The sequence below is a fragment of the Pongo abelii genome, chromosome 19 (assembly GCF_028885655.2).
Source record: "Pongo abelii isolate AG06213 chromosome 19, NHGRI_mPonAbe1-v2.0_pri, whole genome shotgun sequence".
Taxonomy (NCBI): Eukaryota; Metazoa; Chordata; class Mammalia; order Primates; family Hominidae; genus Pongo; species Pongo abelii.
Genome location: NC_072004.2, coordinates 81,251,592 through 81,267,381, shown reverse-complemented (window position 1 = coordinate 81,267,381; position 15,790 = coordinate 81,251,592). Strand labels below are relative to the sequence as shown.

Here is a 15,790-nt window from a genome sequence, read left to right as displayed (position 1 = left end):
GTTGGCCAGGCTGGTCTCGAACTCCTGACCTCGTGATCCACCCGCCTCGGCCTCCCAAAGTGCTGGGATTACCGGCGTGAGCCACTGCACCTGGCCTGGTTTGCACTTTTGAAAGTTCTCTCCAGCTGCTGTGTGCAGCTTTGATTACGATGGAGGCAGGAGAAGACACAAGGGACCTAGTTAGGAGATGATTGCAGTGGGCTGGTTAGAGGTTACCCGGGCTGGGACTAGGGTGGGAGTGGTGGGGGAGACCGCGAGTAGTCAGATTTGGGATCTATTTTGCAGGCAGGACTTGTCAATGGTTGTGAAATAGAATGTAAGGTAAAGAGGGAGCTAAAATATGACTTAGAAGTTTTCCAACTGAGCAACCAGGTGGATGGTGGTGACAGACACTGAGACATGAGTAGAGAGAAAAGAAAAGAACTTCCAGGATGAGTCTAGGGGCTGCCAACACTTACATATGAGGAAGGGGTAGAGGAAGCAGCAAAAGAGACTGAGAAGGAACAACCAGTGAGGTAAAAGGAAGGTCTAAGAAGGTGGGATTTCCTATAAGCCGTGTGCAGTGTTTCAGGAAGGAGGAAGTGAGTAACCACTTGTTTCAGGTGTTGCCAAGAAGGGAAGTTAGATGGGGACTGAGAACTGACTGCTGGATGACGAGGTCTTTAGCCACCTCAACAAGACTGGTTTCAGCAGAACGTGGGAATCAATGCCTGAATTATGTGGGTGGACAGAGAATGGGTTGTGAGCAGCCGTTTTGAGGAATTTTGAAAGAAAAGGGAGCAGAGAAATGGGTGGTATCTAGAGGGACATGTGGGGTCAAGGGAAAGTTTTTTAAAAACAAGATACGCTAAACACATATTTGCTTATTGATGAGACTGATCCACTAGGGAAGAAAATATTGATGATGCAGAGAGTGATGGGATAATTTCAAGAGCAGCATGCTTAATTTGGTGAGAAAGGATGGAATCCAGTGTACAGATGAAGGGTCTCGCCTTAGGTAGCTGCAAGGCCAGCCATGCGTTCAAGCCATAGGTAAGGCAGAGTCTTTGCAGATGGACCAGCCAATTTGGTGATGGGGAAGATGAAGCAGCTGTCTTCTACCTACTTGTAATTCTGTTTTTCGAATGCCACCTTGTTTCATTCAAAATGATGAATAATTTACAAAGCATTGTGGTAGGCAAGATAAGGAAAGTAAAAAGAAAGTAAAGACATAGTTCTATATATTGGAAGAGTTTATAACCAGGTTGACCTGTTTGTCCTTCTAAATTATGAACTCTAGCTGGCAAACTTACACGATTTTTATATTTCATGTTCATTCAAAAGCAGTAACATACTAGGTTAAGACACGGACATTTCATTGAGAACTGAACGTGTTGTAGAGAACACATAAAGTAAAATGAATTAAAATATACAGTTAAGACATGTTTTTTTCTAAAAATTTTGAACTCCATCTATATGGAGTTCATTAATTTAGTTAATTAATTAATGTTAATTAAATTTAGTTAATTTTCTCAATTTGTGTGGCTTGAGTTGTCCATTATTAAATCATAAAAAAAAAATCTTTTTGAAGCATTTGACTATCTGGGTTCCTCCTGAGTTTCAACTGAGATCTGGCAGATAAAAACACAGAAAGTAATAGCTCATTTTTCAAAGAGTTTTAAAAACTCAGGGTAATTGTCACTCATCATCTGCAGATGCTGGAGAAGTGTTTTGAAGCGTTAAATGGGAAGATAACCGCAGGAGATAGCACCTGCTTCCAGCCTTGCTTCATCTATCAGCTTGCTAATCACAGCTGTACTTCCAGCCTTCTGCTCTCCCTGTATCATGAGCTTCGGGAGCTTCAGCAGGCAGTAGTCCTGGCTGTTGATGGTCGGCTAGAGAGGAAAAGGAATGAAGAAGCAGTGTATGCTGGCAGGCCCTGGTACCATCTCTAACAGCGGTTATCACAGCAACATTAAACTTTTAAATAAGGAGAACGTCCATGCGTAAACTCAACTGTTGATTGACAGATTTCATGGATGGCCCTTTTTGTTGTAGCAAATATCTAATCTGGGAGCCACATGGCCATCCCCAAATGACACATTCTATTTCTGTTCTTGACACACTGCCTGCTTTTTATAATTTTTTTGTGCCTATTTCTATTAAAGTGTTCAGAAAGTAAGACCAGATTGTAGTATTTTCTGTCTAAAATGTATTTTTACTCTGACTCCAAAGACTCAGAGAAGATTATGTATGTCCTTATTTTATCTTTAAGGGAGCTTTTCTCATATAGTGAAGTATCCAATAGCACATTTTATATCATATAACTGTGACTAAAAAGAAAGATTCCAACATATTTTACTGAGGATATAAAATCAGTCTGTGAAACTACTACCTTTACAGTAGACTGCCCCATTAGCACAAAATTTCTGCAGCTGTAAAAAATTTAGTAACTTATTTTGACATTTCAAGTGCACAATTTTGCAGATGCAAATTGTTCAGAGACATAACCTGATGATGTTAAATATATATCTCATTACATGAAAAATACCAGGACCTGATGTACCTGTTGCCTGTTTCTTAGTATGCATCTTAACATCATGAGTCTAATGACCTATATATTAGGTTGGTGCAAAAATAGTTGCGGGTTTTGCCATTGAAAGTAATGGCAAACACAACAATTACTTCCACAATTACTTTTGCACCAACCTAATAAAACTAGTGCTAAATTTTACAACCAAGAAGCAAAGGTTTTCCACAGAGAGCCCTTGAGTAGAACATGAGAGGAAAGTGTTACCTGGCAAGCCCTGTAGAAAAATCTGTCTATTAATGGCCAATGCTTTAAAGCAATGTGTCCCTTGAACTATTAATCTGATGATCAATATAATTTTGGATACAGTTTGCAATGTTTGAACTGTCCTTCATCTTTATTTTTAAAAAATGTGGCATGTTGATAATTGTTTGTGATTTTTACTAGGCAGTAGTTTTTCTGCTGCTTACTTCCCTGCTACTTCAGCCATGACAGAACTGCCTTGGCTTACTATGGAGGAAGGGTCGAAGTATCAGAAAAGTGAGAATATGAGAGTGGTTTTCTTGCTTTAGGCCAGAGAAGCCAGTGCATGGGAGGGCCTAGAGAATATGGCCTTTACTAGGGTGCTAAGGTGCACTGGTGGGAGGGGCACTGATAGCACTGAGCCAGCTCCATGGTGGTTTCCTCTGTATTCCGGGGCCGACAGTAGGAGATGCTGCTATGGAACTGAGCTGCCTACTTTCAAAAGGAAAGTTGGGTTCCAAAATGGCAGGCACTACATGGGGCACTTGGATATCAGATGGAAGGTAGACGCGATTACTGTACTGGATAGTAAGGCTAGACAGGCCCTTCAGGTGTCTTGCCCTGCAGGGATCTGTGGTGATAATGAGCTGTGTTCTGAGAGATAAGATAGAGAGCCAGTGAGAATACTACTTGGCTTGTACAACATCAAGAAAAACGTCCAGAACTTGTGAGTGAAACTGAAACAGTTTTCCACTTAGGGTGGAAAATCATAGTCCTCTACCAAGTTTCCTGATCTGAGTCGGTTCGCAGACCCAGAACCCATTTGTTATAAGAGAGACCACATCCCTTGTTTAAGAGTCTTGTACTGCCACCAGAAGTAAATATTCCCCCCGAAGGGAGCTACTGGCATTTGACATGGTCCTGCACACAAAGAAGAAAACAAAAATTTTACCCAAATCTTACCTTCCGGAAAACGACTGCTGTTAATCTTACATGAGCATTATTCCAGAAATTTCTATGAGAGATTGATAAATAGAAGGATAAGTAGATATATAGACAAAAACAATTTTCTAGAAACAGGACCATGCTACATTTGCCACTTTTAATTAAAATATTAAATTATATGTGAAATTATTTGAAGAAACAAGGGAAATGGAAAGATTTCTCTCATTTTTTCTTTTTTATTTATTTTTTATAGAGATAGGGTCTTGATACATTACCTAGGCTGGTCTTGAACTCCTGGGCTCAAGTGATCATCTCACCTCGGCCTCCCAAAGTGCTGAGATAAAAGGGATGAGCCACTGTGCCCAGTGGAAATGGAAAGATTTCTAAAATTTAGAAAAACATTTTTTTAACCACATAAGAGATTATTTTTAGAATGTTAGAAATTAAAAGTACATTGAAGTTAGAGTAATTTTTAAATTTTGTGGTTCAATTTTGAGGGCATTAGTTAACTCCTTATTAGAGAAAAATTAAACTGCCTATATTTACTTCCACCTACTTATACCCGTCCATTTTGTCAACCATAGTATTATTTATACATTGTTGAAGTTTATAACATTTATATTTTGTTCCATAACCATAATTCTCACAGTTATATAAACTTAGCTTTTTATTTAAATCAATTATGTGCTCACCACCAGGATTTTTGCACAACTTCATACCTGAGTTCTTATTTTGATCTATTATTGACTGCTGAGATTTCATCAAGTAGCTTTTCCAAGAAGGGGTTATAGTTGTATTCACTGCATTTTTGCATGCTTGAGCATCACTATGTGTTCTCTTATTTGTGAAGGATACCTTAGCTGGGCATAAAATTTTTTTATCATTCTTTTTTCCCCTGACACTTTGTACACATCATCCATTGCCTTTTGGTGAAAACATTGGTCTTAAAACAGCTTCTCTGGTCATCTCTTGCTTGAAATTTATCCCCAAGTGTTTTTTTGTTTCAAGAGTGGTTTGGGGACTATAGTCCTTAAGTTTCTTTCATGTTTCTTTTCCTCAATTGGAATCTATCTTTCTTGGTCTACAGTGTGTCTTTTTGATATACACATTTATCTCTTCATTCATTTTAGGGAAATTTTCAGATACCATGGTCTGTGTTTACATAGATTTTCTTTTCACGTTTCCTACTTTAGCTTCTCTTTATCTTTTTCCTGGACCTTTATTATGATTACCTCAAGCCCTTTATCTATGTCAATGATTTGATTTTTCACCATGTTTATTCAGCTCATTGTTTCTGATTTAGAATCAATTTGTGATGGAGTTATTTGGGTCCTTAGTTAATTCTGTTGTTTTATCTTGTTATCCTTGCATTATTCTTTCATTACACTCATGTTCTTATTAAGTTCTCTTACAATTGCTTCTGGTTTTTAATGATGGGCCTCTTCCTTACTTTCGTCTTTTCCTCTTCTTTGTCACTAAGTTCACCTTTTTCCTAATGTAATTAATGTTTCTCTAGCTTTCAGATACTTTTCTCCCTCATCTTGCTTAGGCTTAACGTGGGCACCTGTGTCCAAATCTGTTAAATGGACTGATATAATATTCATGAATTCTCTTTGACTACTTTTCAGCCTGTCTGTCCTCCTCTGAATTTCAGTATGAAGGCACAGGTATTTCATTGCATTTACTTTTGTGTGAGATCATGATAGGGATGGAGAAAAAGAGCTTAGCTGCAGTTCTGAACAACTTCTGTTAGAGAAACTGATACTGGCTCTGTCTTTTAACAATTTATTAATGTCTTACACTGGGGTTTTTCCTGTGTATTAGAGAGTGTTTTTTATGTGAACTCTAAATCTTATATTCTATCAGAGAGAATCAGCCCAAGTTTCCTACTTTCCTAACTTTATTCATCTCTCTCCAGTAGCCATTTTTACTCCATTGAAATTGTCCTCCTTATCTCCTGCCCAGGCAGAAGGGGGAAAAGTGAATGATACATCTTCAGTTCATTTTTCTCTAAAATTGGGATACTGGAAAATAATCCTCAGCATAATTCCAACTTACCAGTTCTACTTCTAGGGTATAGGGAAAAAAGAATATGTCTCACCAAACCATGTCAGAATCTTCTCTTTCTTTCCTTGGCTACCTCCTTTTGAAATTTGTGGCCAAGTTATTCTTCTTCTTTCCTTGTTTGTTCACTGCCAGTGAATGTTCTCATGTTCTGTATTTAACGTTTGTTTTTGTTCTTTTCACAATTTTTAGTTTTCCCTATTATCTTTACCCAGAAATTCCAGTGCCAAGTATGTTCAGTATGAGGCATCGGTTTCTCTTGGAATACGGTTATTCTCCTGTTGGTAAAATCATTCCAGTAGCAGCTGAATGACCAACTATCAGGGTTTTATAGGGAAGGTTTTTAGATTAAGATTAACATTGTATTAGCTAGCCTCTAAGTCCTTCCAAATTCTTAAACTTTCATATTTCTATTCACTTAAGGGAGAGCAATTATCATTGAGTTGTAGGACAAATATAACCCCAGGGCATCTAACTGTGACTCCCTCTCTTCCTCCTTTTCTAGCCAGAGATTATGGAGAATGACTCTCCCTACTTTCTCTAGCTTTAACCCATTTTTACACCAGGGCTGCATAGAATATAAAGTTTGTAATTTGATTACCTTCAAGATTATTTTGGTTAGTATTTTATACCATCATTTCCCCTTTTCAATGTGTTGTGGTACATCCTTCTATAATTTATGTTTCTAACACTGGTGTTCCTGACATTAAGTTATGTTATTGGGATATATTAGTCTTCCACATGTTGTATATTGAGAAGAAATGACTTTTTCCATCTCCTTTTCTATTTCTTTAAATGATTATTAAAAGTGGCTCAGGCCATATTTGCTAGCACTAATTTCACTGTAAAACAGTTACCAGGACTTAAAATATATATCCCAAGATCCCTAGAGACTTGTATGTCCAGTGGCTCCATCTTGGTCTTTCTTGGGACCGAGAATGTGCTCTTGCCCTTAGGCACTTACATGAAAGTTCAGTTGGAATGAAGACATCATCATCAAGCTGTAGAAGGATTTCTTCTGTTCTGAAATGGAGGCTGATGCTTTTAGGAACTTCAGAACTTCAAAACTTTACTCTTGAATTTCAAGTTCTGCATGTGTCGTGGAGTAGCACAGTGGGTGGAGCAGGACCCTTTTTCTCTTTTTTTTTGAGAAAGAGTTTTACTCTTGTTGCCCAGGCTGGAGTGCAATGGCGCGATCTTGGCTCACCGCAACCTCTACCTCCTGGGTTCAAGCAATTCTTCTGCTTCAGCCTCCCGAGTAGCTGGGATTGCAGGCATGCACCACCACACCCGGCTAATTTTGTATTTGTAGTAGAGACGGGTTTCTCCATGTTGGTCAGGCTGGTCTCGAACTCCTGACCTCAGATGATCCACCCGGCTTGGCCTCCCAAAGTGTTGGGATTACAGGCGTGAGCCACTGCCCCTGGCCCCTTTTTCATCTCCTGTTTTGACCTCAAAAATGACAATTTCCTAAGAGTCAACCCAGTATTTTCTAGACAATGAACCCCAACCACCAAGCCATCAACCCTAGCATCTCAAAGGACTATCATATGCCACCAGGTGCTTGCACATGAGGGCTGACACTACCATTGTCCCTGGAAGACATGCCAGTCTTCTTTAATATGTTTAGGGTGGGCACATACCCAGTATTGTTATCTGTCTCATAGCTCAGTGCTTTTGGATTATGGAACTTGAAGGCTTCCCTCTTTCATTACAGGGAACTCCTTAGCCAGCCTTAATTAAGCAGGGTCCTTGATCATGGTGCATCCAGTTCTCCCTTGTAGCATGTATTATGGGTCCAGATGCCCCACACCCCTTAACTTAGAAGGCTTATTAACCATTTGATATTCATTTTGTTGGTTCTGTCTGCTTTTATGTCCTCTACAATGTCCATAATTTACTACCTCCTGGTCATCATTAACTCCGTTAGACATTATTGTTGGTCAACCAAAGTATCTACTAGTCCAACATGAAGAAGATGTGCTACTTTGTGTTTACCTTTGAGATGTGTCCACAAGTAAAGGACAAATAGAAAGTCCAAATGACTCTTTTAACATTTATTTACATGGATGGGGCTAGGCACCAGTAAAACTTTTTATTTACAGATCTCCCTTGATGACATCCTTTGTGGTTACGAATACCATCGTCAAGATATTCCCCCAACATTAGGGTTTCTCCTCTGGACTCTACCATTTATCTGGACAAGACACCCTTGCCAGAAGATGCTGACAGTGTGGAAGCCTAGGAAAAGACCAGAAAGGGCTCATGACATCCAGAAGTTAACCATGTAGTGTTGGACTTAGCAGACAAGCCTGAGCTATTGCATTTTAAATTGAAAATTATCCTCCTTATTCTCCATTCAAGCAGGAGAGGTAAAAGTGAATGATATTTAAAAGGCTTTGGCAACCTTGAGATTTGTTCATTAAGTAGAATCACGAGCAATAGGCCCTGGCAAAATATCAAACTAACAATCATTTATGGCTATTTATGTTTATGCTTGAAATGTGATAATCACTATTTCCTTTTTTTCCTGATTTTTAAAAATGAATAAAGTGAAATTTGAACATGGGCATGATCATTGATGAGTCTATAAGAAACTTCAAATGTCTCTGTTTAGAAAGTTACTGTGAAAGTGCATTACTACTAGAGCACAGAACAAGGAGGTATCATTACTAACGATCTCACAGCTATTTCTAGTCATGTGTTTTCTGTTGGGAGAAAATTCTGCAATTCTTTTGCCCCAATTATAGCTCATTTGGTTACTTTTCTCATTCTAGAATATTGTAAAATATTTTGCTTTTAATCAATTTTAAGTCACATTCCTTCCGTCTCCCAATATTTCTGAGGCTTTCAAGAAGATCTCGATAGAACTTTCTACCTCCCATTTCCCTTCAGTGTGTTACATACTTAAATGATTTTGATTAAAGTTTATAATTTTATTATAATGATCCTTGGTAGTATAACGCTGAGTAGAAATAACATGTCCAAGAACTAAAAATATTCCATCTCAGTAATTCATTCACTCAGCTTCTTGAGCAAAATGTCGTAACAGCAATACAATATGAAATCTCTCATTTGTTGGGATTAACATAGTTCTGTGAGACACAGAACAAAGCATACACATTTATTTTAAATAAAGAAAACTTTCTTACTCAGTGTAGTATCTATTATGAGAAAATGTTTGTACTATTTTTTCTGAATATTGCCAATAGTAGAATAATATGGGGAAAACCCTTAAATTTTAAATAAATATAAATTCACTATAACACGTCACTCTTCTGAGATGCAAAATACATTTTGCCCTATTATTTATACATTATTTTATTGTTATAAGCGTATATGTTCAAGAGTTTGCATACTTTTCTTCTTCTAAATAACAATCATTTATGGTTAGAAATACATTGTTGATTTTCTAACTCTTTTTTATTATTATTATTATTATACTTTAAGTTCTGGGATACATGTGCAGAACATGCAGGTTTGTTACATAGGTATACACGTGCCATGGTGGTTTGCTGCATCTGTCAACCCGTCACCTACATTAGGTATTTCTCCTAATGCTATCCCTCCCCTAGTACACTACCCCCTGACAGGCCCCTGTGTGTGATGTTCCCCTCCCTGTGTCCAAGTGTTCTCATTGTTCAGCTCCCACTTATGAGTGAGAACATGGGGTGTTTGGTTTTCTGTTCCTATGTTAACTTGCTGAGAATGATGGTTTCCAACTTGATCCATGTCTGTGCAAAGGACATGAACTCATCATTTTTTATGACTGCATAGTATGGTGTAAATGTGCCACATTTTCTTTATCTAGTCTATCATTTGTGGGCATTTGAGTTAGTTCCAAGTCTTTGCTATTGTGAATGGTGCTGCAATAAACATAAGTGTTCATGTGTCTTTTTTTTTTTTGAGACGGAGTCTGGCTCTGTTGCCCAGGCTGGAGTGCAGTGGCGCTATCTTGGCTCACTGCAAGCTCCGCCTCCCGGGTTCACGCCATTCTCCTGCGTCAGCCTCCCAAGTAGCTAGGACTACAGGCATCCACCACTACACCCGGCTAATTTTGTTTTTGTTTATGTATTTTTAGTAGAGACGGAGTTTCACCATGTTAGCCAAGATGGTCTCGATCTCCTGACCTTGTGATCCACCCGCCTCAGCCTCCCAAAGTGCTGGGATTACAGGCATGAGCCACCGTACCCAGCCATGCTTGTGTCTTTATAGTAGAATGATTTAAAATCCTTTGGGTATATACCCAGTAATGGGATTGTGGGTCAAATGGTATTTCTGGTTTTAGATTCTTGAGCAATTGCCACACTGTCTTCCACAATGGTTGAACTAATTTACACTCCCACCAACAGTGTAAAAGTGTTCCTATTTCTCCACATCCTCTCTAGCATCTGTTTCCTGACTTTTTATGATCACCATTCTAACTGGCATAAGATGTTATCTCATTGTGGTTTTGATTTGCATTTCTCTAATGACCAGTGATGATGAGCTTTTTTCCATATGTTTGTTGTCTGCATAAATGGCTTTTTTTTGAGAAGTGTCTGTTCATATCCTTCATCCACTATTCGATGGGGTTGTTTTTTTCTTGTAAATTTGTCTAAGTTCTTTGTAGATTCTGGATATTAACCCTTTCTCAGATGGATAGATTGCAAAAATTTTCTCCCATTCTGTATGTTGCCTGTTCACTCTGATGATAGTTTCTTTTGCTGTGCAGAAGCTCTTTAGTTTAATTAGATCCCATTTGTCAATTTTGGCTTTTGTTGCCATTGCTTTTGGTGTTTTAGTCATGAAGTCTTTGCCCATGCCTCCATCCTGAGTGGTATTGCCTAGGTTTTCTTCTAGGATTTTTATGGGTTTAGGTCTTACGTTTAAGTCTGTAATCCATCTTGAGTTAGTTTTTGTATAAGGTGTAAGGAAGGGATCCAGTTTCATTTTTCTGCATATAGCTAGCCAGTTTCCCCAACACCATTTATTTAATAAAGAATCCTTTCCCCATTGCTCGTTTTTGTCAGGTTTGTCAAAGATCAGATGATTGTAGATGTGTGGCATTATTTCTGAGGCCTCTGTTCTGTTCCATTGGTCTATATATCTCTGTTTTGGTACCAGTTCCTTGCTGTTCTGGTTACTGTAGCCTCATAGTATAGTTTGAAGTCAGGTAGCATGATGCCTCCAGCTTTGTTCTTTTTGCTTAGGATTATCTTGGCTATACGGACTCTTTTTTGGTTCCATATAAAATTTAAAGTAGTTTTTTCTAATTCTGTGAAGAAAGTCAATGGTAGCTTGATGGGGATAGCATTGAATCTATAAATTACTTTGGGCAGCATGGCCATTTTCACGATATTAATTCTTCTATCCATGAGCATGGAATGTTTTTCCATTTGTTTGTGTCCTGTCTGATTTCCTTGAGCCGTGGTTTGTAGTTCTCCTTGAAGAGGTCTTTCACATCCCTTGTAAGTTGGATTCCTAGGTATTTTATTCTCTTTGTAGCAATTGTGAATGGGAGCTCACTCATGATTTGGCTCTCTGTTTGTCTATTATTGGTGTACAGGAATGCTTGTGATTTTTGCATGTTGATTTTGTATCCTGAGACTTTGCTGAAGTTGCTTATCAGCTTAAGGAGATTTTAGGCTGAGACGATGGGGTTTTCCAAATATACAATCATGTCATCTGCAAACAGAGACAATTTGACTTTCTCTCTTTCTATTTGAATACCCTTTATTTCTTTCTCTTGCGTGATTGCCCTGACCAGAACTTCCAATACTATGTTGAATAGGAGTGGTGAGAGTCTTGTGCCGGTTTTCAAAGGGAATGCTTCCAGCTTTTGCCCATTCAGTATGATATTGGCTGTGGGTTTGTCATAAATAGCTCTTAATATTTTGAGATACATTCCATCAATACCTAATTTATTGAGAGTTTTTAGCATGAAGGGATGTTTAATTTTATCAAAGGCCTTTTCTGCATCTGTTGAGATAATCATGTGATTTTGTGATTGGTTCTGTTTATGGGATGGATTACGTTTATTGATTTGCATATGTTGAACCAGCCTTGCTTCCCAGGGATGAAGCCGACTTGATCATGGTGGATAAGCTTTTTGATGTGCTGCTGGATTCGGTTTGCCAGTATTTTATTGAGGATTTTTGCGTCGATGTTTGTCAGGGAAAATGGCCTGAAATTTTCTTTTCTTGTTGTGTCTCCGCCAGGTTTTGGTATCAGGATGATGCTGGCCTCATAAAATGAGTTAGGGAGGAGTCCCACTTTTTCCGTTGTTTGGAATAGTTTCAGAAGGAATGGTACCAGCTACTCTTTAATCACAATAAGAAAACATTTTGAAACCTATGTTTTAAAGCAAATTTCATTTGTGTTTTGATTCTTGATTTGTCATAAGAGATAAGAATTTCAAATTTAAAAAGAAAACTTCTGAAATTTAGTGCAGTGTGCATGCCTGGAGAAATGAATGCTATAGCTTTAAGATAAGGTAGTCTGGTGATTCATTGCACGAAACAAGATCGATTTGGAGCAGGCTCCTACTGTTAGCTTTTTTGAAGATGGATTCTCACGCCGAATATAACACAACATATTCTAGATAACAGCAGTTTTTCCCCCTGAAATCCACCAAAACTGAAGAAAAATCCAAGTGACTGTTCTTAGCAGCTGTGTGGCCTGGAGTTCACTGGGGAAGCTGGCTTCCTGCCGTCCCCTATTCATCACCTGCTTCAAAGACAGCCTGGCTGGCTATAGTTTGCAGGCCAGGTAGGGTGCCATTGTGCACAGTCTGGGAGGATTAGTATCAAAGCTGCGGCAACCAGGCCCTTGGTCTCGGGCTGCCATTCAGTCTAGCAGGGAGAGGCTAAGACTGGCCAAGGTCACAGTCTCCAGTGTGGAGTGGACTGGGAAAGGATCCTGAGAATAGAATGCTCTTTATGAAATCATGGCGCAAGCTTGCAGCACAGCAGGTGCCCTTCTGGAACACATAACATCTGTTTATGTTGGTATACCATAGCTGACAACGAGATAATAGAGCTTTGAAATTTATCATTTTATTTTTTAAAAGACAACTGTATATACAAGAATCCATGCGTATTTTAGCTCCGATCTTTTATTTGTAAATCATGAAGAAAGCTGACTGATTTAATTGCTGCTTTTTACATGTGTATATTTAAGCAAAAAGTAAAGCGTACTGACTATTAACCATTTATAACCATTGCTGGTCAGTAATACCGGAATTCTTAGGGAGGAAGTGACTAGCATTCGAGATAATTTTTTTCAATGTTCAGATATTTGTGTCAACAGATTGAAGAAGGATTTACTGAATATGCCCAACTATTTTGAATATTAGGAGGTTTGCATAACCACCACCCCAACAAATGAGAGTATTTCGAGGGTGAGGTAATAATGATGCAAAAATAAAAATTTTCAACTTGGACAAATTAGAGAAAAATTAAGCTGTACATGAGTTGTCATGACGACAAGGATGTTCTGTTGATGAACTGTCCTCCTCATTGTCCAATCAGATAGTAGAGCTGAAGCTGGAGCATGAACAGGAGAAGACGCACCTATTACAGCAGCATAACGCAGAGAAGGATAGCCTAGTCCGAGACCATGAACGGGAAATTGAAAACCTGGAAAAACAGCTTCGCGCTGCCAATATGGAGCACGAAAATCAAATTCAGGAGTTCAAGAAACGAGATGCACAGGTAATTATCAATAATATTTGATAAAACGGGTATCTGTTTTTAAAAAGTCATCAGCGTTTAATGTTTTCTTATTATTCTTGTTGATGCACGCTGTTTGATCATTTGCAAAACTGACATATAAATGTGATTTTTTTTTTGTTTTTCTCCCCCCGACCCCCCCATTTTGGGATGAATAAAGCCTTAACTACAGAAACCACAGGTAGCCAGATTAAAAATCCCATGGCGCGCTATAACTTGGCCCCCTTTTTTATAATCTTGTCTCAGTTCCTTTCATGATGGATTTTTTTAAGGTATCTGCCCCTTACCCCTCCCTTCAGCCTTAGCAAATCCCTATGAAATATATCAGCCTCACTCCTTGCTTTTTGTTTTAATCTCTGTAGGTAATCAAGCAGCTGTTTTAATATTTGCTTTTCCTTCCTAGTGTTGCTGTTTTCATTAGACTACATTTGATTAGATCACTCAGATGGTAATTGATAAAAACGACTCCAGAGAAGGGCTATTTCCCATCAGGTCTGTTGCTTTTTCCTGCACACACACATGCCTCCTAGCCCACATCTCTGTAGTCCCTGTTGGAAGCCATTTGGCAGAATAACCCCCAGCTGTGGTAGCATTTGACTCCTCAAACTTGTGGATGAAATGTGCACTGTCAGCATGGAAAATTATCTTTATAAATTTCAGATGAAAAAAGAAATCTTATTGGATGTGTATCTTTGTGATACAATACTTTCTTTAGAGTATATATAATCAAGGGCCTTTAGTGTATCCTCTTGAGATTGCTGTGAAATTGTATTAAAGAAAAATTTAAGAGCAATTGATATCAATAAAAAGATAATGTTCTTTTCTAATAAAAACATATTGTATAGTAGGTCTAAATACCCCTTTTCCCACTGAAATCTAACCATGCTAACCACACCACACAAGATTCTTCCTCTAGTTATTCTTCCTCCCCAAATAATATAATTTTCAAACAAAGCAAACCTTCTGTTATATTATGTCTTTCAACAGTTTTATAATTATCTAAACGTAAACACATTACTAATTAAGTAAGATGTTAATTTTTTTGAGTGGACAGCGGGAGGTGGTAAGGCAAAGAATAGGAGTTATCGGTTATTTTTCATTTGACCTTGAGTTGTCTTCTATTTTCAGAGAATAACTGATGCAATATGAATATACACAGCACAGGTTTTGTTGTCAATGGTATACATTTACAGTACAATTATTTTCAACTTGTTTTACAGTGGTTTGCTACCTAAAAAGGTAGTCATTGTAGTGCCCATGGTACCAGAATACTCAGGTGGTTCCTGTTAAATCATTGTGTATTATATTTTTGCCACCAGTCTCATTAGAGCCTTTATGAAATATATGCTGGTGTTTTGACTCTTAGCCATTCAATTTATTAGGAATATTTTCTAGTTCATATTCTCTTTCAAATATGATGTTACACCTTACCATTGTTTCCCATGGTAAGAGATGTGGGTTCTGAGTCAGTGTAGGGTTTGTCTGCATAGTAGAATCGTATAATGGATAAGATAAAATACACTAATTTACATAACTTCCTATTATTTGGGGGCTGCTAAGGGAAGCCGATACAAGTGGAGGCCAAATTTAGAGGGAACCTTTGTGATTTTGCATGAGTTGTGTCTGCCATGTAGGGTGCGGTTCATCCAATCATAACAAAAGGGAAATTTTAGTTCTATTACGTATAATAAAGCCACAGGGATAGTACAATGAGGCTATTAATTGAATTTCTTCCTATTGAAACATTAAGTATGAGGACTATATGACCTCCTCAAATGTTGTAATTTAGGATGTATTTCTCATATTTCGTGTCTTTCTTGGAACGTTTTACTAATTGGAATTGCTGTCAAGGGAATGCCAGTAAGCAGTGGAAACAGGCTAAATGCATTCTTGCTCAAAAGGAAAATAATTTTGTGTATGTTGTACTTAGTCGTTCTTAGAGAATACAATTTTTTAAACTTTTAGCAATGAGCTGTACTTTAAAAAATCTTATCATGTGTACCAAAATACTCATAATTTGTATTTATCTTTGGTTATTTACTGAGGATATTAATTCAAAGTTTCCTTCAGGTAAGTCTTAAATTTTCAAAATCTATCTCTTCGTGGTTGTAGTCTAAATAATGTATAATACCTTTTAAGTTCTAAATTCATTCACAAATTTCAAGAAAACAAAGTAGGCATATGATTTTCAAAATAGATCTTTTTCAAATCACTGTGTTGTTTGATGCAGAACAAACATATTAAATATTAGATTGTAAAATTTTTTAATTTGATTTTCAATTAGAGATTTGATTTTCAGTTAATGTGTGGCTATTCT

The 15,790-nt window shown here is 37.8% G+C and overlaps 1 protein-coding gene across 50 annotated transcripts in view; it reads left to right on the top strand.

Annotated features, from left to right (window-relative positions):
- The window catches only part of CEP112 (centrosomal protein 112), a 599,014-nt gene that overhangs the window by 301,170 nt on the left and 282,054 nt on the right, over positions 1 to 15,790 (top strand). For all 50 annotated transcript variants that reach the window (XR_010138342.1, XM_024234943.3, XM_054537262.2 and 47 more), the window contains one exon: positions 13,273 to 13,455. Coding sequence is in view for 49 of the 50 variants with exons in the window: in XM_024234943.3 (XP_024090711.1) it covers positions 13,273 to 13,455 (183 nt within the window). In the remaining variant the exon portion in view is untranslated. The remainder of the gene's footprint in view (positions 1 to 13,272; positions 13,456 to 15,790) is intronic.